Source organism: Pocillopora damicornis, chromosome 7, assembly GCF_964200805.1.
Source record: "Pocillopora damicornis chromosome 7, jaPocDami1.2, whole genome shotgun sequence".
Lineage (NCBI taxonomy): Eukaryota > Metazoa > Cnidaria > Anthozoa > Scleractinia > Pocilloporidae > Pocillopora > Pocillopora damicornis.
This window is the reverse complement of record NC_142676.1, coordinates 14345435-14370604: the sequence shown is the minus strand read 5'-3', so window position 1 is coordinate 14370604 and position 25170 is coordinate 14345435. Positions and strand designations below refer to the sequence as shown.

General features: G+C 38.4%; 1 protein-coding gene across 1 annotated transcript; it reads right to left on the bottom strand.

The window, feature by feature from the left end:
* Positions 1-786: 786 nt before the first annotated feature.
* Positions 787-25101, bottom strand: LOC113670331 (bromodomain adjacent to zinc finger domain protein 1A). Its single transcript, XM_027186455.2, has 19 exons — positions 24509-25101; positions 24124-24399; positions 20375-21202; positions 19256-19358; positions 18937-19143; positions 17309-17515; positions 16459-16554; positions 14726-14864; positions 13997-14320; positions 12535-12760; positions 12232-12414; positions 11321-11771; positions 10164-11052; positions 9370-9566; positions 8241-8765; positions 6576-6780; positions 4334-4552; positions 3155-3630; positions 787-1686 (listed from the first exon to the last, which is right to left on the bottom strand). Exons 1-19 carry the CDS (start codon positions 24619-24621, stop codon positions 1426-1428), a joined length of 5925 nt encoding a protein of 1974 aa, XP_027042256.2. The 5' UTR covers positions 24622-25101; the 3' UTR covers positions 787-1425.
* Positions 25102-25170: the final 69 nt, after the last annotated feature.

Below are 25170 nucleotides of genomic sequence, written 5' to 3'. Positions count from 1 at the left end.
CTTTCCGTTTAGCCGCCATATTATTTACAAAATCGGTATTTAAAGTATCTGCCAACAACACGATGATAAATATGACGACTCGTTGCACGATGGAGACTGATGGCTGTCCCCTTCAGGAGTTCCCGTTAGACTACTTTACCCTTTACACCCTTAGATCAGTATGCATATTCTCCATAAAGTACGCTACACAGTTTCTGAGGTACCCGACAACGAGAATTTGTTTAACAATCAAGAGCCTCCTCAGTAGGCAATCATTTCATTTACTTTCGTGACCTCTTTGTGACTCAGGGGTGACATTGTAAGGAGATATTTGATGCTCCTCACTGCTAGGAGTTAGAGGGTTAACAGAGCTCTACGAGTTTTATAGTTTCCGCGTTTTTCAAAACATAGGAAAGGGTACCAGCCGCCTCTTGCATTGCCTCACGGCTACCGATGGAATATGGGGAAGGAATCGTAGCAATTGAGGGCAGGCGGAGAGGGCCTTTCCTTACTCTTTGCGGTACTCCTCCTAAGATCTCCTGGGTTTAAAGAAAAAAATACCAGTCTCCCGAACAGTTAACTTGGTCTCTAAATTTCCAAAGACTGATATCTCTACAATGGGGTTCATTTTCCTTTCTGTATCCTTACACCTTTCGGGGGTCCCCACCAAAATGTCGATGGACGAAAGGGGAAGGGGTGTACTAGTCCCCATCTACGCGTCGGAAAAACATTGTAAATTCGGCAATGACTGCTACATAAAAGTGAAAAATCTTTCTGCTTCACTGAACTTATTTCAAACTTCTCACGTTTATGATAAAAAGTTACTCACTTTATTTCGTCGAGACTATATACATGCTGGTCCTACGCTTTAATAATTTTGGAGGAGTAAAGTTGTAATGGACAAGTACTCCACAATCTTCATTGCAATTAATGTCTTTCGTAATATCGCTATACCTGAATTCTATTTTCAAGTGTAACACCTACAACTTAGTGCGAATCGAAGCGACTTCAGCCGCCCCACAAGCAATAAATAATTACATTTGATGCTTATTCTTTTTTTTTTTTTAGTTTTACTTCAAACTAATTCAAGGCAAAGCAGATTCGCTTTCCACGGTAATAAACGCTGTTATTTTTTTTGCGATATTCGGCGAGATATTGCTTGACTGACGAGTGAGCCTTGAACAAAGTACAAAATACACTGATTTGACTACTTAAAGCGAATGATCTAGCATAATATCGTGGGCGAGATTTTTTTTTGTCAAGTAGTTAAAGTTTGCTTTGTCTCCGTGTCTTAAGCAATGTTCCAGGAAGTACTAACTACGCGAGAGAGAAGACATTATCAGCTTATTCCCCATAAAATAGAAAACGGAGAGGAGAAAGACTACCGTTCTTCAGTTTTGTTTTTCTCTCAGGTTCTTGGTTAAATCTTCACACTTCTTTGCGGATTCATATTCGTCTACTTCGAGTCGTACGAGTCTCTGTCACATCTAGACCCATGTCGGAATACTGCGTCTCAAAAAAGGCCGACAACCGAATCCCAGCTCGGGCTTCTTTGCCTCGTGGCCGACAATATTCCGAACAGTTGATGAACACTTGGCGAACGTCGGCGGCGAAATCCTCCACATAATCGTATGCCTTGGCAGCTAAATTTTGCTTAATGGTTCCTAAGTCCATAGGCCTTTCTATGATCTCCAAATAATCAGGGTTCTAGGACAAAAATTAAAAATAAAAGGAAGTGACGGAAGTTATCCTAATATAATTATAATGCATAGTCTACCAAAATAATTTTCGTACCCATTTGTAAATCTTGAAGAATTTGGCTAAATTTTCCCGAGTTTGCGACTTGTTACCGAACCCTGTTCCCTCCAGGCTTATTGCAGCTTGTTCTTTTTATTACTGCTCTCTCCGGAAACTATTATTTAGGGTTTCAACCAGGGTTTCAATACAATTTCTGGGAATTTACATTGACCAGGCCTCGTTCCCAAAGAAGACAATAAAAAATGTTGGGGTAATTTAGTATTGTCAACTGAGTTGATATCGTTAATTGGCCACCGCAAAGAGTTTCAAAGCTGACGTTTCGAGCGTTAACCCTTCGTCAGAGCGATGACGAATGGCTGACACTCGAAACGTCAGTTTTAAAACTCTATACGGTGGCCAATTTCCGTTATCAACTCAGTTAATAATACTTATGTTAAAAGGCAAAATTGGCATCAAGCAAGAAGTTTCTGTTTGTGTTTTTTTTTAGACTTATTTCAGTGTTGGAAAATGAATGCACATAGCACATAAGCACAAACTTTTCAGCAAAAAATAGTAAAAACTAGTTGATAATTCAGTCCTATTTCTTTGGCGGTCTTTCTTTAAAAGTATAGTAAGTGACTCTAAGTTTGTAATTTGGCACTTTCAAAACCTCTTTCTTGATAGAGACTAAAGGCGTAAACAACTTGTACTTTTCACCCTCCTCACTAAATCTCTAATCAGTTAACTTATATGAACAGCAGGTAGTACTCTTGGGGGCGGTAACTTAGGTACGCCCTTTCTTCTTCGAATTATCTGTTTATTCTGTTGTTATGTAACTATCTTCAAAGGCTATTTTCTATTTAAATATCTTTTTAAGTGTAATAGTGTAATTCTTATTTCGTCGATAGGTTCTCTGTAATTTTTGTATTACCATTCTTGTTTTTGTTTGCCCGACCCTCACCGCAATATTGTGAAATTCTAGGTAGAAAGTCGTTTTGGAAAGAGTCAACATGCGGGATCTGTTTCACGTAACTTAACATAATTCGCTAAATAAGTGAAAAATAATGACGATGGTCAAAGATTGACAGCCTGGTGACCGTCACCTTCATAAGCTGGTGACCAACACTTTCCTTCGGAGTGTAGAGCTAAGTTCCGAGCTAGTTATTTGCGTTGAGTTTTTAAGGAAGAAATAACGAAAGTATCGACAGTAAAATTACCCTGTTATACTCTCCCACCCACGCAGCAGCACAGGTTTTTTTTTAAAACTTATCCCCTTAGTAAAAAATGTTGATACGTAGCTCAACTTGTCTTAAAAGCGCAAAGTTATTTGTTAGTTACAAGATTTGTGAAGGAGAATGGTCTACGTACTTCCTAGGGATCGAAGCTTATCCTAAATTAGATCCTAGATCAATTTTTTTGGCCACAGTTAATGGTTTACCTCATCGACATCCACAGGTTCAATGAAGGGCCAGGCGTCCTCGTGTTTAATCATCTCGTTTAGCAACTTTTGGCACAAAACAAACTTTGTTCCTAGCCTAGGATCTTTCCTCCCAGATGCCTTTTTACTCGGCTCAGATCGAGGCATTGGAGACGAGGACCGAGAAGAATCGAGAGAATTTCGACCACGGCCACGCGACGCTATCTTAACAGTGCGTCTCTGACTGGATTTCGACGCAGGCGACGGAGAACGAGATGATGCTGAAGGTGACGAAGAAGAGAGTCGCCGCCGCTTAGTGGACTTGTCAGTTTTGGTGCCAACTCTTAAATGCGGTGGAGGTGATGGAGAAGACGATGGTTGTCTTTTCCGACTCTGACTGTTGGTGTTCTTTGCTTGCCTGCTGCTCTGACGGGAATTGCTGCGGGTAGCTTTCCTTTTCCCGACCTTGATGCTCTGCTGAAGACTTCTTTGGGCAGCTGGAAGTTGCAGAGTAAAGAGATAAGCATTTAATGGCGCTTAAGAAGGTGCTATACCGTAAAACTCGAAGCATCAATCTACACAATTCACATCAACGTCTTCGTTCCATGTCTTCTTTATTCCTCGCCAAAGTCCACGAGATACTTTCGTGTGAAAAATGGATGTTGGACTTTCGCGTTTACTTCATTATCTCATCATAATGATAACTATTTATCCTATTTTCTTTTATTTTTATATTTTTCCCTTCTCCTTCAACAATGTTTGATCAGTCGGTAGCCTTGACTCCTCTACCGACAACTCTGATAAGATAAGAAATGCTTTGGGGGTGAGAAAATAAGCACCACCTCAGTTTCATGCTTAACCGATAAATTCCCATGAGTGACCAAGACAGAATTTCTTCTTAAAATATCAATACAGTATCAACCTGGCAAGTGATAAGAATAAAAAAAAAAGATCAAATAGGGCATTTGTAATTGATCCAATATCAAATTCTCCCAACCAACATCATAAGAATTGCATGACAGATAGTAAAGAGAATTACTAATGAGATCTTGGGAGTGAAAGAGTTACCGGGGTTAGTTATCTGATACCATATGCAATGGACGGGATAAAAGGAAACCGCACTGACTCTCGGAAAACCGACTCATCTGAATAGGAGGACATAACTTTGCCTGAAACAAAAAACTATTCTCTGAGTTTTACCTTCAATAGTGGCTTTCTTTACGCGGCAGCTCCGTGGTCGTTCATCGTCCGCCCCCGTGCACACTTGACAAGCCCAGTTTCCGCGCGGAATTCGTCGTAAGGGCGGATAAACACAACTAATATGATAGGCAAGTGGACATGTGTCACAGCAAAGTAGCTCTCCCCCCTCAGTACAAACTGCACATTGATCGCCATGTTCAGAAGTCTCACTGGTGTCACCTACCATTGAAAACAAAGACAGTTAGTGGATGTACGTTATTGTTATTATGTTCTGGACAGTTCCTTTGAATCGTGAAAACTAACTTCATTTTTAAGGAGGCTGCAACATATTACTGCCTAGTTGGATGTTTGAGAAAAAGAGGCAAAAAGAAACTAAGAGGGATCATGGATGGAGAAGATTGAAAGACAAAAAATGACACACGGTCTAGAGATAACGCTAAATTTTTATGGTGTGATTTTAATACTAATGGTAGGTGGCCTTCGCAGAGGCCCTTTTAATTTCCCCCAATCAAGCGAGAGAAGCGTGAGCGGTGCGAGAGCATAGGGCGAAAGCACCTTCGCACGACTCCTTAGCTTAACTTAGCCAAGAGTAACCGAAAAAGACTTCCACGAAATCCAAAGATTGACCCAAAGATTGCCGGTGTCACAGCGGATTTGGACCCCCCGCGGATTTAAACCCCCGGTCCAAATCCACTAGCGGATATGGACCCCTATTCGCAGATTTGGACCCCCCTACCAAACGTTCCTTTTAAGCATCGTTTGTATCATACTTGGTCACTAATTCTATTTGGAAGCTTTTTGCCGATGTTCTCTTCTATCACAACAGAACATTCCTCAGTAAAGGTAAAGAAAAACAACCATTTCGTTCCAATTCTGCCACATTTATTACAGCGAGTCGTACAGTATACGCAAGAATTAAATGCGAACAAACTACTGCATTCGAACTTTTGAAGTTGTTCCAGTAAATCTTTGCTTCTTCTGATGCGAATCAACATTAATACGAAACGTCATAACACTAGTGGAGACTGTTGCATCCAGTCACAAAAATAACTCAGTCTGATTTTCCAATTAAATAACATTAAACAGTTTCTGAACAAGAACGAAGTAACAACTCCTATTAAAAGTCGTTCGTAAAGCCTATGGCAAGTAAAAATTTTTCTATTCTGAAGCTTATTATTATAAGTTTATATTGGAACTCTCAGCTTATTTTCAAAGGCAAATAACCATTAATGTCTACGTCCTAACAAAACTGGTGACTATTACATCGAACTCAATCTTATTTTCTAATTTCAACGGATATTAACCATTGAGGGATCCGAAATAACACCTTAAAAATTACGAAGACGTCTAGAGCCGGGCGGTCTGCAGACAATGCAGAACCACTCGCCCTCCAAGGCAGTCTTATATCCCTCGCAGCTCATGTACAACCATTCCTTGCACAACTCGCACTGTACCATGTCGTCCCAACACTCAAGCATTGAACAATAACAAAATAAATTGGTGTCAAAAGTTTGTCTCCTATTGAATCTAGCGGTGTTCGACTATCGCGGAGAGTCATTTCCAGCCGCCAGTTGCATGTTTTGAATCGAAAACATAGGCAGTGTTCACACTTGGTGCCCGGGCACTAGTACCCGGGCACCGGCACAAAATGGTGCTGTGTTCAGACACACGGTACCCAGTCTGAAGATATGTTCACATTCAATAAACAGAGCACACGCTCACTATTGAAATCTCGAGTGGGACAAGGAATTGTGGGTACGAAAACAAGTGGTTTGTGGGTAAAGTGCCAGGGCACCAACGAAAAATGTGTTCACACAAGGACTCAGTGCCCAGTTTAGTGCCCGAGTACAAGGTCGAGACCTTGTACTCGGGCACCGGCACCGTGCCCGAATTCTGGCGTGGGTACCAGGAAAAAAGGTGTGTTCACATTGGTGCACGGCGTAGAATAGAACCCTGGCACGGTGTCCGGGCACCAAGTGTGAACATTGCCATACTTTAGTACGCACTGGAACATAAATTAATTCTACTAAAACGTCAAGGATGATGTTTTCACTCAGTTTTGTTGAGGGTCCAAATCCGCTAGGACACCGGTATAACAGAGGGTCAACAGAGTACAATCTTCAATCTCCAAAGATTCGCGAAACAACGAAATAGAAAATGGTCGATGTATTCACACACCGTGATGTGAATGACAATAACCATGTCAAATTGAACGAAAAAAGTATAACCCTGTAAAACTTACTTTGTTCAGACTCATCCTGATAACTGTTTGATTTACTGTCGGCTTCATCCTCGTCACTAATTTCCTCGCTTTCTTCCTTTTTTTCGTTTGACTGTTCATTTTCTTCCTCTTCATCTTTATCATTAGCCGTGGGTTTCTTCTTTCTCTCGCTGCGCCTTGTTTCCTTGGGGCGACAGTCACCACAAAACCACTGTCCTTCAGGAACCTGGGCAAAGAATGATATTACTTCAACAACGAACTATACAAAGATTTTGTACATTGGTAACATTAAAAGGAACACTAGCAGGCTGCCAAAGGATGTCATTTATCATTCTTGACCGAAAATGGTTCGATTTATCAAGATCAAGGTTACTGTCACCAAAATCTTTCCGAAATTTTCAAAATTTCGTTTTCTGCTCTTCAGTTGGAGAAAGTCGTAAGTTTAATTTGCGCCAAAAATTGTCTTAAAAAAGTATGCGAGATACGGCTGGAAGAATGAAAGTTGTCATAATCGGAAAAGCCTTCAGAAGAGTGTTGAAGTTTGCCGCAGAGTTTCGTCCAGGATCTCGATTTGCATATTTTGTTTACATCGCGTCTTGCAATGCACATTTCGCAAAACGTTAAGAAATAATAGTTTTCATCAACGACCAAAACGAGAAAAGTCGCAAGAGAGCCCGAGCCAAAGAAATCGAAATTAAGTTCTTCTTGAATTTTGGATTTAGTTTGATTCGTGTTCCCTGTTTCGCGAAATGACCTTCCCCGCGAATTTAAGTTCCTTGTTGCAAGACTTGTCGGGGGATCGATGTCCCGGAGTGACCGCATTGACACGCGCTTAAACCTTGACTTAAACGAATTAATAGGGTTTGTGGATTTGTTGGCTTTTCATGAAAATCGGCCAGAATCTTCGTCAGGTATTAACACATAGAAGTGTTAGAGGCTTTAACGAAATTCAAATTATTTCTCTCGTAACGTCACGGAGCGTGACAACAACCGAAATTATTTCTATTGTCCAACCTCAAAACACATTCTTGTAATAGGAATATCGAAAAAGCCTCCTGTCCTTTGGTCGCCTATCATCTGCTAAGTGATACTGTCCAGTTTGTTTCGAGGTCCGCGGTAACACGGAAGCTGGTAATTCAGTAAAGCAAACACCGTCAGTGTTGTGTTTAAAGGCTTGAGCGCGCCTACCAAAACACCTTTGTAAGCTTTACAGTGATATATGGTTTTCCATAGTTCTACAAAAGTAGCGCGCGTAAAACCAATTTTTCGTGAGGCACCCTACTTTGTTGACAGTAACGTACAAAGATAAAAAACTGTCAACCGTGTCAAATGTTGTATAGGTACAAAGCCAATCAAGTAGCTGGAACAGATCGCTCGTCATCCGCAAGTGGATTGGTCACTTTCAATTTCGTAACCCTGTAACAACAGTTGAGCTGTAAAAGGAAAACTATGAGATTCGTTGAGACATTATGCCTAAAAAACTTAAATTAGACTTGAAAAACACCAAGTAAGAGAGTGAATTTTAAGTTTGACTCATTCATTAGAAAGGAGAAAGCTTCTACTATGCAAAGCATCCAAAGTTATTATAGAAAAATGTAACCCGATAGACAAACATGTTAATAAAAACAAAACGACGCGCTGAGCGTTCAGCATCAGCATGATGGTGCACACTTTTCTGTTGCATACCTCCTTGATAGGTGGTTTGAGGCAGTACATATGATGACCCCTATCACAGGCATCACACAGCAGCATGTGTTCTGCATCTCCTTTCCTCCTACAGAGTCGACACCGAGCGTTTAACACAGACTTGCTCCAGGCAATGGACTGGTCCAACGTGTTCAAATGCACAAACACCTGCGACAAATTTGTACACACAAGGAGGGACTCCTCCCACCTCTCCAGACATGTCTTCTGTTTTACGGGTTCCTCATCCTCTTCCTCCGACGAACTACAGCTCCTGTCGTCTTCTCTTCCCTCTTCTCCTTCATCCTCACCTTTCTTCTCCTCGTTGTTCTTGGCATCTTCTCCACTTCCACCATTCTGCTTCTTTTTCTTGTCTTTCTTCTGCTTCTCCTTAGTCTCTGCAGCCTTCATCATCTCGTTGAACTCGCTGACAGCCGCGGCAGCCGCCTCTTTCTGTCTCTGTCGCTTGGTCTCCTCGTCCTCACCAAGAGGTGGGTTCAGATACTTTTTCTCTATGCCTTGCTCCACCTGTTAAGTTTAAGACATTAATTAGCTTAATCAGAAAGGGCGAATTAAGAGCGCCAAATAGAGTCTAACAGACACGTAGGAAATATATTCAATCTCTATTCCTCTGTTGCTGAACGGACGAAATTGAAATTGTACGCTCGTCAAAAACAACTTGTTCTAACTAGTCGACCACAGCAATATGAAACGCGAGTCGGTAAAAGTTAAACCGCAAGAGGCCACTAACTTCTATTACTCAGGGTTGATGAGGAGTGCGGACCAAAACATCGTTAACTGTGCGTGCGTTGCCAAGGGCTACGCTAGGCGATCCCATGGTACACACAATGACCAATCAGATAAATAGTAAATATCACAAGAAGTCAATTCGCACACTACGTAAGGGCTAATAAACTGCCCAAAGTGCGAGAGAATGTGAGTAACTACGTCGCCCTTAACTAAGTCTTGAATCTCATTTGCAATGAAGGTGGCGAAATATTTTATGAATAATCACATTACGCAGTCAGGAAAAGCCATTCATCCTCGTATTCCGGCAATATTAAAAATTCGCCTAGTTTGACCGACATATCATTGCTAAGACCGGCCTTATCTCTTACAAAATTCCTCTTACTTTGAGCAGTTCCCGCGCAAGTTCTTTGACAGCGGGGTTGACTGCCACAGGTCCAACAACTAAGCTAAGAGTGGGTGTACTGCACCGAGTGTCTGTCGCTGGGGATGAGGCGCGGCTACTGAGCTGAAGATGAAATGGAACAGCTGTAAATGAACGTTCATCTGGCTTGACTTCCACTTTAACGCCATCCGCGGATTCTATAATTAAAAGAAAAGAACAGTCGTGAAAGTTTCGGGAACTGAAACGGGGGCGAAAGCGAAATATTCTATAACAGGTAAAACTTAAAAGACTTCCACGTTTGCCTCTTGACACCTCAACAAAGACAAGGTCCATTTTTCAACTAAGTGAATGCCTGCAAGGAATGCTGTGAATGAGAAGTAAAAAATTCCAAAGAACGCATGTTCACTTATTCTTTAATTTAGGTTACACGTGGACCTTTATCGCGTAAGAGCCAAAGCATGATACCTTACCTAGATTACTGTAAAGAAAAATAAGACCGAAAGACGAAAAAGCCCGAATTTCAACAACAGGATATCAAGTTCATTGGAATGTAAAACTTGTGAAACAAATAGGAGTGGGAGTTCATTCCGGTCTCGAGCGACGGAAACAATTACTACTCTACCTGAATGGGAAATGGTTAATTGTAAGTTACTCCCAACGCTAGACTGTGGGTCCGGCTACCTTTAGAGTCAGACGGTACCAATTTCTCCTCCAGCAAAGGGGAGAGGGGACCATAGGAGTTAAGTGTCCTGTCTAACATCAAAACACAACAATACTAAAAAAGATCAAGTTACCTGTGCTGTGTTCTTGTTTAATCTCATCCTTAACTCCATTGACAACTGGCAATTCCTCATCATCATAAACCATTGGCTTTTCTTCCTTCACGCTCAATGTTTCCCCTTTGTTCTCCTCATTAAGCTCACTAATCTCTCTGACACTTTCACCAAGCTCCATAAACTGTGCATCGCCATTTTCTTTGACATCACTGACTCCATTCACCTTACACTCATCGCTGGCATGTTTGGTCTGAGTCTTGTACATATCATCATAAATACCATTCTCCACTTTAGCTCTCCACGCCTCACGGTCTGTATTCTTAATAACACCAAGTCCACCCTGCCATATTCTGTCCTCTAGGTCAAGTATCTGATCACGTAAATTCGCTTCAATGAACTCCTCCATTGTCTTATAACGCGACTTATCCACAGTAGGCTGGTTTCGACCTCCTCGCCTTCCTTTGGGCTTGAACTCCTTTTTCTGACCCTGAAGATCGGCTTTCAACGGACACTTGTCCACAGAAAGTGTAAGCTGTTTGTATTCTTGTTGAACTGCATCTTTCAAAAGTCTCTCGCGGAATCCGCGTGGATTCAAAGCCTCTAACAAACCGTCTATGTCTTCTCTAGAAGCGAAGTAAGACCACTTTGCCACAGATCGTTTCCTGTAAAGTTCGCTCCAGTTTTCATCTTCAGATGCTTCTCTAGCTAAATCATAAACTTTAAACATGTTCATAGCTTTTCGCTCGAAGTACTCATTCTTCAGTGTTGTATCACCGTTAACTAAACTTTTCTGTTGCTTCTTCGTTTTAACTAAATTGTTCGAGTCTAATGACGAGTTTCCATTCTCTTTTTCTTCTTCTTCTTCTTTTTCCTCTTCCCCTTCTTCATCACTTACTTCCTCGTTATTCTAAAAAGAACAAAAATTACTTGTTTTCCTCCCAAAATGAGTAAAATATAATTTATTTGACCTTTGGATGATAAATGACATATTCATCCTTACTGTGGACCTAACGGGGAACACTACAATTACAGAAACTGTAGAAAGTAAGGCCAGGAAAAAATTTTAGAATTTGACGGCGCTCCAAGCAAAACTACCCAGTAACAGCCTACCTTCCGGGTCAAAGCCTAACGTGTCACTAACATTATCTCCCCAGAGGACATCCATCAGCACTTACCTCAGATTCGGACTCAGACTCTGGCTCCAAAAGCAAATGTTGATCTGGGTCATCATCCTCCACAAACAGTCCTCGTAATGATTTGAATGCCCAGTATCGCCGGTAGACTCTGTCTCGTCCAAGTGGCTGGATTGCACTTCTAGATAGTGCTTTAGCCAATTGATTCATAAATTCCTTATCCTTCCTCTTGCGTTCTTCACGTCTCTGCTGCGCCAACTCCTCTTCCTCCTCTTTAGTTAAAACAGGAGTCTTATTTGTGTTGCCTTCTTTGTCTGCCGTACCTTTACTTCCGTCAACTGTGCTATCTGTGGTCGTTGGTTCTTTTATTTCACTTGCTTGAGAAGTGTTCTCATTTTCGTCCTTCTTTTTGGGAGGTTTCTTTCCTCCTTTCTTTTCTTGACCTCCTTCCTCCTGTTTTGAGACTTTCTTAATTCCATCTTCAACTTTTGGACTGAAAAATAAAACATAAAATTTTTCACATACAAAAGATTTGGTAAAGGTACTGTCCATCTTCTTACACATTGACTACACAGTTCATTAAAGGTCATCACCTGCAATGCGATCAATGCCAATGTTTTTACAATGCATTCTTAGTCTTGTAGCAACTTCTCCCGTATTATTTTGGACCAGTAATGATATCATCAAGGTTACACTTACGAGCTCCCGAGGATTATTATCTTAATCTGCGTTAGGAATTCCTCTGTGGAGCTTTGTAAATACATTTACATGCATTCTACACAAGGTAAGTTATACTCAAAATGGTTGAAAAAAGTAAATTCATTATCATGCTTTTAAGGAGAAAATGAAACCTCACTTTCCTTACGAGTTCCGATCATGAAGTAAAGTGCACTCACCATCACGGTTACAATCATATCTTTAGGTTTCTAATTCATATTCAAAGTTGATTTTACCTGGAGTCTCCTTTTGCAGCATCAATCTTCTCCTGATCCTTTTCTTTCTTCCGTTTTTCCAGCTCCTCTTTCTGCCGCTGTCTTTCCTCTTGCTTCCGCCGATACCTTGCAGCAGCTTCCTCTTTCTCCTTCCGCTGATCTGCCCACTGGTCCTCCTGCCACTCCCGACGAACCTTACGGCACCTGAAGCACAACGAGTACAAGTAAAGGTAAAGTTAGGTCACGATAGCATCATTCAACTGTGTACTGGACTGAAAAACTGTTTTTAAAAAATTAAATCATTTAGAACCCTAATCCACTCACTGATCAAATCCTTCTTCCATATAGTCTCTAGCTGTTGCGTATGTTATCAACTGAGTACACAGGGAAACAAGGACTTTGAGTTTGTCTTCAGCAGCCATATCATATATATTCCCTGTTACCAAGGATTTTAATAACTGAGGTTCAGCATGGCGAAATTCTACTCCAGCGTCATCACTGTATGTAAATCCACCGCGACGCTGCCAGCGATAAGATGACTCGCCACAACCTTACGGATGAAGGAAGGAAGTCTAAATGTCAACATGCATGTGCAATGTAGGCAAATAAAGACTCCAATCATAGATTGTTATCAGTAACAGACTGTTTTGGTACATTTGAACTCCAACAAGAGAACAATTGCGTAGCTGTTCTAAGCAATCACACATACATTTAGAAGCTTTACTTACATCGTACTGTTCTGTACTGTTGCCCCTTTGAGATCACTGTTTTCAAGCTATGAGAACTACTGATATGGAAGTGTAACTTTGTTTGTCAAATAAGCACAGAACAAGTAATGCTCTGTGCCTCTTAAATGAGTCATTATATGCCAAAGGCTTTAAAACTTCAGATTTTACGGTCAGTAAAATAATTTTTTATCATAAAAACAAACTATCTTTTCTAAATTGAATGAAATATTACAAAGTTCTGAATACTCATGCAACTGTTTCAGGCAATGCCTATTCAGTGGTGCACACTTGTGGAAATTTAACGTAATGAGAGATATTACCAATGGATGTAAATAATCAGTCACAATCTTTTTATTGTTCCTCTGGCTGACTGACTAAGACAGAGGGCATTTTCTTTAACTTTGGTAATTTCCCCATGGAATATAACTTGAAATTGAAAACACTGAAAAAGGCTTAACTTTGCCTAAAAGTATTACAAGTTCATTAATGGCAGATGGTTTTTTAACAGACCTGGTTTAATTACTTTGGTGTTACTGTACTAAAATAACATTTTATTGTGTGTTTTACAGTTCACTGACCCTAACTGAACACTGAAATGGCTTCCTAAGAAATTGGACAACAGCATGTGTTTTTGACCTTCTTGACCCTGAACCCTTTCACCACCAGTAATTCTCCTTACTGACTGCCATATATTTCTTATGATGTTAGTTCTGAGAATTTGGTTTAACATTCCTCAATTCACACTTTCCTTTCTTCTCATCACTTGTCTGCTTGAGATTGTACTGACATTATAAGGACACATTCTGTCTTGGTCACTCACGGGAGTTAAAGGGTTATTAAAAGAAAACTTTTACACTTCATTTTATTAAAATCTAATTGCATGTTTCTACAGAAACTTCTGAAAACTTGCATATTATTATTCCTTAATTTCACTTGGCCCCATGCAATCACTGTTACCTATACAAACAAGCTTCACCTATGATGATGCAAATGCTACAAAATCACATAATTTCCATTGAAGAATTTAACTTTCAAAATCATCAAGTCAGTTTGCATACCTATTCTGGCACCAGATGATAACAAATGCAATCTCAGCAGCTCAGAACTTGTGAAGGGGTCCATTATTAATTCATGGAGAGGTTTTCCTTGGTGCTGCATTGGCCAAGCAGCTGCCATTGTGGCTGAAGCTGACACTGTTGCCTGAGATTTCTCATTTCCATCATCTTCAAGATCCATAACAGGTTCATGCTCATGAGTGCCATCCAAGCCTTCTTCCTCCTCTTCCTCTAAGTGAGTACGAAGTATTGCTCCCAACAAGAACAACAGCAAATCATAGTAAACACCCTCTGCATCGTGTTCAGTCAGAGCCTCTTCTAACATAGCTTTGATCATACAAGTAAGAAGAAAGCAAATGCATGAATTAATAAACTCAGAGGCTCAAAGGCTAGTGAAGAATGTCATTAAGAAGTTTGGAAAATGTTAAGGCAATTTATCAACATCAACTTGCCACTTTTAACTACTTGTTCCTTCTAGTTGGTAAAGGGATGTAACATAGGATAGGACAATCATTGTTTTTCATCTTAATCATAAACAATAATATTTGGGGGGTAACTTGTACAAAATTACCTCTAATCAATTTCTTTAGCACTCTCTGTGCAGAAAATTTCCCCAATTACTTTAATTAAAAGCGAGATAAATTTTTTTAAAATTATTCCTCCATATAGATTGCAAGCAAGTAAGGCTGATCTAGGAAGTACTTGACAACATTATAAAATATGTCTTCTCACCAAATGTAAGACCATTAGGAAATTCATCTCTGATGTCAAACAGGTTTCCAAAGACAGTGAGAAATTCCAAGACCATCATCATATCTCCAAACAAGTTGGATGAAAGTTTGATGGAGACTGGAATAGTTTTAGGCAGATCCTGTAGATCAAATATGATAAATTAAATCTGTTGAATAATCAACTCATAGATAGTTTTTTTTTTTTTGTTTATTCAAGGACAGTTCCTGATGTCCTTGTTACCAAGGAAATCACAAAAGTCAGATAAAAATATCAAAAGTTTTTTTTGTCTTTCATGGAAAATGTTTCAACATCTGCAGGAGTAAGAAACTTAAAATTTATATTTCAAAGCCAATTATCTACCTTACCATCCATTCAATAGAACAAAATCCAACAGATCACTTCTGTTTTTAATTCTTTTTAATCAAATTACATGGGAACGAGAAAGACTGCACTATGAGAGACAGAAAGCTTTTGAGCATTATATGACACTGACAAGGTGAATGCATGACAACCAATGCAAGCCTAAACCCTTGACACCCTAACATCAGCATGCATATTCTTATTTAGCATGACAGCTGACAGCTTCTTTTGTTGATGATCATTTCCTTTCTTCTTGTAACATAAATGTGTGATTCAGGGGTGATATTGTTAGGAGAAATTAGATGCTGGTCACTCTTAGGGGTCAAAAGGTTAACTACCATGAGTGACCAAGAGAAAATTTCTACTAAGAATATCAAATTAATACAATTTTAAAGGATAAGAATAAAGAAAAAGATCAATGAACAGATTATAATATGCATGCCATCACAGAAACAAAGCATTGCTTTGTAACAGCTGAACAAAGCATCTAAATTTACCACCACATTTATAATGCAAATTTTATAGTATCTCAACAATGGTTACAAATGTTCTTGCCATTAAAATCCCCTGGAGTGTATTTAATCACAAAAAAGGACTTGTCGGGATGAAGTGTTCTCTACTAAGAATATCAAATGAATACAATTTCAAAGGATAAGAATAAATAAAAAGATCAATGAACAGATTATAATATGCACACCATCACAGAAACAAAGCGTTGCTTTGTAGCAGCTGAACAAAGCATCTAAATTTACCACCACATTTATGATGCAAATTTTATAGTATTTCAACAATGGTTACAAATGTTCTTGCCATTAAAATCTCCTGGAGAGTGATTTAATCACAAAAACACATGTTGGGATGAGGCATAGTCTCCTTTTTTCCCCTAACTCAATTCATGTCAACTTCAATGTATTGAGCACGTAATACTGATATAAATGTAAATACATACATACATATATATATATATATATATATATATATATATATATATATATATATATATAATTATATATATATATATATATATATACCGTATTTACCCGCAGATAGGCTGCACCCGCGTATTGGCCGCACCCCAAACTTTCAATGGTTTTCATGGGAAAAAAAAATTGTTGAGGTCGAGTACCGGGTAGTTGTATGTGTTGTAAGTTAGGAACAATTTAAAGCGAACATTAAAACGCCAACTTACTGTACTACCGTGAGTTCTCGTGCATATTAATGAGGTGTCAAAACGCTTGTACCCGCGTATAAGCTGCAACCCCAATTTCGGTCCCATTTTTCCGGGAAAAAAGGTGCGGCCTATCCGCGGGTAAATACGGTATATATGAGAATAAAATTTAATCTACAATTCCAAGAAAATAGGAAACAAAAACCTTCAAATCATCCAACTCTAGATCTTCTCTTGGCCTGTTCCATTCCTTCAGTCGTATAGCCTCCAATCTCCTTTCTTCCTTTTGTCTTTCACGCTCCTGTAAATCACAACAAAAAAAATACATAACAGATAAAAGGAAAATATTCTTGTGTACCCCAAAAGATCTGATTATCAACTCTTATTTACCTGTGATATACTACCATTTAAAAGAGAATTTCATATAACATCAACATAACACCTGCTACTGTAGGTAATTAATGTGTCTATTCTTCCCTGCTTCCCAAATAATAACCTCGTATCATAGGGAAAAGTTATATGTACCAGTGAATCACCTCTAAGAGTAAAAGGTTTCAGCCTGGCCATAATACACTGAAAAGGTGGATGACATGATCTTTATTCCCTGAAGAGCACACTAAATTTACAAGCAGTTATTCCCTGGAGAGTGTTATATCCAAATGAAAAGGAAAAATCAAGGTCTGGTTCAAAATGTTTAGGAATTCTAGTCCATAGTACGAAAAAATTCCATAAAAATTGCCAATCTAATGTAATCTAATGTATCTTCCTTTTGAAATAATTTGCATGTAAGATCAATAACATTTCATGATGATGCCTTGGGAAACTAAAGCTAACAAACAATTCTTTGTGTTGCCAACTAAGGTCATCTAAATCAATTTACCAGACTTGAAAGGCAGATATCTACATCTCTATCCAATAACAAATAACTTGTGTATCTCTTGAATACATGTACAGTGTAGCACCAAAAATCACACAAACCTGCAGGTAACAGGACATAATTACATAAGTAAAGAGGCAATCTAGTTAAAATGTACATGAAACATTGTTGCCCTCACTTTGTCTCTTTCAATCTTCTTCACCGCCCTTTCCTCCTCTCTCTTGGCTTTGTTCTCAGCTTTTTCCCTTTCTCTTTCCAGTCTCTTTTTTTCTTTTTCTTCTTCCAACTGTTTTTTTCTCTTTTCTTTTTCTTGTTCCATGATTTTGCGCCACTCCTCAGGTGGCAGCTTCATCTTGTCCCCCTTGTCTTTGTTATCCTTCTCCTTCTGAAATTTATTGAGATATCAAAATTCATTTCCACTTACAAAATTCCTGAAATAGTTCTAAAATAGTGGATTACTAACATGGTAAATTAATTAGATATTTTGGTGTCCTGGACATTGCAAGTTCCAACAGATGCACCACCTTTGCCATGTCCCACTATGCAGTAATATTAAGATAGCGCCACACCCATTGGTACTGGTAGCGGAGCTCGCAGAGTGTAGCCCCATAATTATACAAAATAGTAGTAACCCATCAAGCTGAAAAAATTTGGATGTATGACTGTACATCCGTACAAGGTGCTACTTTCAACATGTGTGGTCAACTGTACCACGAGCAGTACCCTTGAGACATATGGGGGAAAAAAAATGCGAGCTCCACTTTTAGGCTTGGCTAAATCTATATATTATAGGCATAGGGGCCAAAACTATGAAAGGTGGAAGTTTCATTCAATGAAAGCTTCCTTGATGGAAACGGCTGTTTACAAGAGATTATAATCTGAGAACTTATCCCCCAAACACACCCCCATTCCGATGATAATTTTTTAAATTCAATTTTAGTGCCTTTTGTGCTTTGCAGCAATTTTGAGAACAACACCTGATTTTTTAATGATTCTGAGATGAAATTTGATTTTTGTTGTTTCGCCACCTGCCAATTGTGTTCATCATGACAACATCTTAATGACGATGTCATCAATACAAACTAACTAATAGTGACCTAGTTTGAGCTACAGTTAGGTGCAATTTCTTATTGATTCATGTATCTGTGTGCTGACAAATTTATTAAGGTTAGTGTTTGAATAGTGTTTTGAATATAGCATGAAGGACAAGTTGAATCAATCTGAAACATCCATTTATATACCAGCAAAAGTGATTTTGCAATATAATTAAAAAACTTCAAGCCCATGAAAAGAGCTGGTTTGATCTCATTGTCAAAACCAATTAATTTCTAAGTTTGAAATTTCACAAAGTGAATTGACTAACCTCTTGCTAAATTTAGTCAGCCTTATGGCTTATTATTTTAATGAATTGATGGAAAGTTTGGTACATGAATTTGTGTACATGAGCCAATACCATTTGCAGGGACAAGTGTAACGCAAGTTAGGCAAGATTTTTTGTTGATTCAGACAGGTGTGCCAATAGATCAGTAAAGTTAAGTATGCAAATGGTGGGTCAAATATTTCAAAATTAGTTCTGAGAATGATAGGTTACAGTTTTGAAAAACTAATTTAAAATTTGAATGCTGCAAACTGCAACAACACATGATATTGAGATTGTTGACTCCATTTTCATGGAAGCTTGTAATAAAAATAACTTCCCACCATGGCCCAAATTTAAAATAAACATAGGAAAACTATCATGTGTCATGAAGATAAGTTCTTTCAGTTTCTTTCAATTTCACTCAATTTCCTAAATGATTATCTTACCTTTCCTTTCTTTTTGGAAGAAACTCCTCCTTCATTCTTTCTTTCTTCATCCTTCTTTCTTTTCCTTTTTTTTTTAGCTGGCTCACCCTCCCCATCTTGCACAGTGCGAGAGATATTTCTTTTCTTTTGTTTCTTGTCCTTTGGAGGAGAGGCAAGCTTCAGCGGAATGTCTGGTTCACCCAAATCAAACTTCTGCCGAAATGTTCTCTAAAAACACAAGTGGAAGGCATGCAGGTAAAGTGTAAAATGTGACAAATAAGAGGAAATAGCCAAAATTGTTTTGTGCAATTTTTATGCACCATCACGTAAGATATCTCACCTGAACAATATAGATGCCATCTTCAGAATGGGGAGTACTCCTCTCACAGCTAATCTTAAGGAACATTTTCACTTTGTCTCTTGTGAACACACCCTTTCTACGACTGAGAAAAAAAATCAGATGATAAAATAATAAATGGAAACATAGGAAAAAATTTCACACTGAGCAGTGATAAACATTTTTGTTAAAAAAAAACGAGATGTTTTAATGTGAAGTCATGTGAGTCCTTTTTAAGAGTCTGAATGTCTTACTTAAATTGGTGCTGAAAAGGAATGTGGTCACTGATGGTGACTGATGTTTGGAAAACCTCAGAAGTCAAGATCACTAACAAAGAATTGGTGATGTTTTCATCTTGTACAAAAATGTGATAGAAAAGCATGTACTAATCAGGTGCCACTGAGGTGTATATGCATGTGTACATTTTCAATAAATAACTGCACTAATAGGACAATATGTGATGCTTCATTTGTGGGAAAATGTAGTTTTGGCACTTTCCACTGAGAATAGAGGACTCTAAACCCAAGAGCACAGGCTTGACCAGGCAACAAATCCTAGTGTGTATTTGCAGTTTAGATTGCTTTGATTTCATGCCAAGTTGACTGTGGTATGAGCTTAATTTTTTTTGTCACATGATTCAATTCAATTATTGACTGACCAAGAAACAGCATTGAGTAAGCAGTCAGTTATTCAAAGTAGACAATGAAACAAACTGGGATCCACAGAAAATAGTTCTCGATAACCCATAAGGTGGAAGCATACTTCTACCCTTGGTCTTCTGAATCCACTCTTGAAATGTTTGAAGTTTGTTTGGGCAAGATTTGAGAAAACTCTTCTCAGACCTCTGATGTCTAAGGGTTGAAGATAGAATGTATTTTCCTGACACATCCCATTTTACATTCATAAACAAGGCTTAAGAGTGAATTGTAAATGCTTTGTAAATGATATAACCAAACATAAAACCTGCAAGCTACAACTTCCCTATACCCTCACCTCTCCTTACATGGAAAAAAAACCAAACAAATTTTTGGTAAATACCTGGGGCACTTGTTAAAGGAAACATATGAATTCAAACATTACTGAATGTCACACAAATGAAATTAACCATTATCAGTTCATTACCTGACCATGGATGATTGAACAATGATAATCTCAACATGACCATCCTTTTTCTTTGATCCCTTGTCCCTTTTATCTGACTGAATTCTGATTTCATAGTTGTAAAGAGCTGCAGAAGGCCAGTTATACACTGGCTTCTCTTTGGGAGATGACAACTTTGGGGAAGTTCCTTGAGAAGTCTTTTTATCTCCTTTATTGTTGTCATCATCAATAATGACAATTTCACCCTCAAAACTTTTTGTTTTACCAGTATTTGGTGTTTTGGGTTTTGGTGACTCTGTTGCAGTTCCCTCAAAAGATTGCTTGCTCCTTGGAGAAGTGAGCTTCTCCTCCCTGCCTTTCTTTGAGGAGGGTGTAGATGCCTTTTTTGTAGCCTTATCACTTATAGCTTTGCCAGATGACATGCTTTTTCTCTCAGATGAAAGCTTTCTAGATTTGCTAGGAGTCTTTTGACCTGAACTTTCTTCACTAAGTTTCTGTGATTTATGTTTTGATGGAGATTCCTCATCAATGCTCCTCCTTGGTGATTTCACAGTTGGAGATTTAGTAGACTTGCCCTCTGAATTGTACTTTTTAGATTGGGTAGATAAAGGCTGGCTGTCTGAGCTACTAGAACTACTTTTCCTTTCTTTAGAAGGTGTTCGATCAGAACTGCTGTTACGATACTTAGATGTAGGAGACTGTGAAGCTCCTCCAGATTGGCTTTGCTTTCTTGATTTTGGAGAGAGAAGTTTCCCTGGCTTTGATCCATGACTTGGAGAGCTTTGATATTTAGTTGCCTGGCTTGTTTGCTCATAAGGGGAAATAACCCTGGTTATAATGCCTCTCTTCCTAATAAAGAAAATACAAAACAAAGATGTCCATCTTAACCCTTTACACCCTAACATCAGTATTCATATTCTCCATACTGTTCTCTGTACATTTACCATGGTGCTGACAAGGAGAATTTTTCTAACAATCAAGAGTTTCCTTAATTGGTGATTATTTCCTTTATTCTCATGACCTTTATTTTTTTGATTGAGTGGTCATATTGTAAAGAGGAATTAGATGGTAGTCACTCTTAGGGCTTAGAGGGTTAACCAATCAATTTGAGTTCCTATTTCAGCAAGTAAGCAGAGATTAACCCCTACACCTTTAGAAGACAGTGATCAACATATACTGTAAAAACCCGCAGATAAGCCACACACTGAATTTACAGCTCAAATTTTGGAAAAAAAGTTTTTTGAAAGAAATCAAAAGAAATCCAAAGTTGAGTCTTGAGAAGTCTTCTTCATCCACTGTTCATCGAACATAAACTCACTATTAACATTGCAATGGAAAATACTTCAGTCTCACCCACAATTTTAGCACTTTTAGCACTAATGAATATTGTTTCTACCAACTTTGACATACGACCAATCTTTTTCTGGTATATATTGACATGAATTTCTTCATTCAACACAGTTTTTCCATAGATTTTTGCATTACAACAAGAATGTGAGTGGAACATTCAAAGCTTGGTAACCAGGCATTAGATCGGATGCGAAAATGGAAATGTTCCCGCAGATAAGCCACACCCCCAATTTCTAGCAATGATTTTTGGAAAAAAGGTGCAGCTTATCTGTGGGTTCTTACAGTAACCTCTCCTAAAAGCACCCACAAACAGTCAAGTTAATTAACAGACAGGACAAACAGACTTGACATCTAGAAGATAGTGTTTCCAGCCAGCACTAAAATCTCAGCAATAACATACAAGGAAGTGCACATAATTGGTACTCAAGACAGGGAAGTGTGATTAGATCTCAAGAGGGTGAGATCATTAAGAACTCAACTCTCAGACTGTTACATACTTATACACTAATATGTGTACATTTAAGGGCAGTAACCAAAGTAAAGTAGAGCACTGTTCATGAAATTGCTGATCAGCCACAAAATACTTTTGATACCAGGCTGATCAAGTCCATGAGGTTTTTAATCTCTAAGGATCCTCCTTCTGATAAGTGCCCCTCCCTCCTGCCTAAATTTTAAAAAAGGGCCCAGGTATTTATCTCAGGAAATACTGTAATTAAAAATCTCAAAACAACTGAAAATTAAAGATAATCAACATAATTAGATATTGCCATTTTTTTATGGCAACCTGTTTGCAGAAATTTTCCATTCTCAGCAGCAAAACATATTTCGTTAACCCTTTAACTCCCATAAGTGACTAAGAATTTCTCCTTATGATATCAATACCATATCAAGCAGAAAAGTCATGAGAATTAAGAAAAAATATCAGGTAGAGAATTATTAGTTGATTCAACACCAAATTCTCAAAACTAACATCACAAGAACTGTATGGCAGACAGTAAGGAGGATTTCTAATGAATCTTGGGAGTTAACCAGCTTTAAGTGAATAAAAATGAGCAACAGAAAACTGAAAGACCAAATCTTATAAATAGATCAAGTAATCATTGACTTCTGCTTGTATTATGCTTAATTTGAAGTCAACAAACATCAATTTAAGCAACTTCCACAAAGAAAACAATTTCAAACAGTGTTCCAAAAAACAGAGCAGTGTGATTGAAAAATATAACCAGAAAGCCATAAGGACAAGGTCTCATTGAAAAACAGAGGACAGCTTAAACAAACAAAAAATACCCAAATCGAACAAATCAACAATAGAGACACACAAAATTTTCTTCAGTTTTCATGACACAAAAAAATAATTCAAAAGGCCAAAAACACAATTAGAGAATGGTCATTTCAAAACATAAAAGATTTGATTAGGTCATAATTTTATTGCTTTTCTTTAATCTGTTTCTTTTACCTGCATTTCAAAAAAAATAAAAAGGATTTCAGTATCTAGAGAGACAAGGAAATATTCAGTGAACAATCCTCTAGGTTAAAAAAATCAAAATGCCATGATAAATTTGAATCTTTTCCTAACATCTTAAGTCTCATTGGTAATCCTCACTTAAAGAACATACATAAATTTCTCAAGTGTTGAAAGTATCATTAAAATATAATATTATCATTAAACACATTACTAGTAGCTAAATTTATAAAAATAATTATGTTAACCCATTTAAGTTATGGATAATAATAATTTATTAATAAAATAAATATTTAACTTTTTATTATTAATCTATACTACAAGAAATATCAGAACACCTATGGCAGCCCCAATTATATTATTGAAAAAATTTACTCCTTCATGCATAATAACTAAGCTCAACTAATTGCCAAATAACATCTAAAATATTTGAGTTGACAATGTTGCAAAATTCTATTAAAAGTTGAAAAAGTGTAAAAGTTACAAAATAAAAGATACTTTATGACAGCTGTCACTCAAAAAAGTTAATCACCATCTCCAAATGTCGAAAAACTCAATAAGCTAAAATTCAGCATAAACAAAAACCAAGGTACTTCAGGGCCTGACTACTAAAACAAAATGGCTGCCTTCCTTAAGTTAAGTAAAAATTTCTCTAAATTTCCTTGAGACAAGAACTGGAAAAAATTAACCCCCCCAAACCCCACCCCTGCACAGTTTAAGAGACCCAGAATTATCTGATGAGGAAAAAGAAGAGAACTGTTGAAAGAAAGGTGATATTATAGTTAGATCAGTATTGTCTATGACGAAGACGCCCGCTGGATGGCATGTGACGCTTCGTACCTTACGACGGTTTGGTGCGATCACCATAAGCAATGCCATGCAAAATTCTGCCCCACACCCCCTAAATGTGATCCCATTTTCTAAAAAGCACCCTTCAAAAAGAAATAAACATACTTACTTGCTCGAGAGGTAGTGTATATCAACTTCTTCGCCTTCCTGGTAGCGATCTTTCAGATAGGAAAACACTTCATCGCATAAATTAGCTAAACGACCACGTTGAGTGTGGTGGACCAGAGTCAGCGCCGCTCGCTGGATGGGCTCTGGGAGGCTATGGGCTTGTTTTCTAATCGACCTTTCCGACTCAAGCGCCTCTTGGTAGGTTAATCCACTCTTGCCAGTATATTTACAGCTCCAAAGTAGGCTGCTGCACAAAATTGTCCGCTCGAAAAATGACCTGAAACGGAAAAATGGCGGTGTCTTTCAACAGTACATGAAACCGTGAACGTCAAAATAAATGCGAGTACACCGGATATAGAAATACTACAAGAAGGATCACAATTTACCTATAATCCCGAAAAATTTCATTTGTATAGCGACAAACAAAGACTTCCTCGTCAGGTTTCAGATCTGAAGGTAGTTTTGTTGGTGAAAACGGTTTTCTGTTTAACAGAGGCATGGAGCTGCCAAACTAAAGAGTACGGTGGTCGATCGCGAAACTCTCCCAACGCGCGCGTAAACTGGCCACGACTTCTTGTGAGTAGAGATCCAAGACCTTGGATGAATTATCTTAAGAAGACCCCGAGCCAAGCTGTAATGGCTTGAAGAAAGAGCCAAAATATTAGGAGCAAACGAGAGAATTCCACGCTGCTTACCCAGCTCGTGTGCTCGTAGGGACCCTACAATGCCGTGATGTTTCAATAGACTTCCTCCAATACCATCTAGTCCACGAGAGCTGAGATGCCCATTTCGGAGGCCATTTATTCCAAATATACCGGGTTGAATTTCGTAAAAATTCGCCAGACTAAACTACCTTTAGTACTCAGCAAGATTCTAAGTTCAGAAATGGATATATTTCTTTACTGTAGCGAGATTTCGCCGTGAAAATCACTGAAAATTTTTTGAGGCTCTCTTAAGCACATTTGAGTTTTGCGGGTCTAATGGGCCGGCTTTTATTGTAAATATCACATTTGATTGGATGAAAAGGCAATGATTGACATTCTTGCCT

Excerpts from the sequence above, each read along its gene's own strand:
- LOC113670331 (XM_027186455.2), bottom strand. The coding sequence starts at position 24,621 with ATGCCTCTGTTAAACAGAAAACCGTTTTCACCAACAAAACTACCTTCA. Across the intron at positions 21,203-24,123 it reads ATACACTACCTCTCGAGCAA|GAAGAGAGGCATTATAACCA; the intron begins GTAAGTATGTTT and ends TTTCTTTATTAG. Across the intron at positions 1,687-3,154 it reads AACCTGTGGATGTCGATGAG|AACCCTGATTATTTGGAGAT; the intron begins GTAAACCATTAA and ends TTTTTGTCCTAG.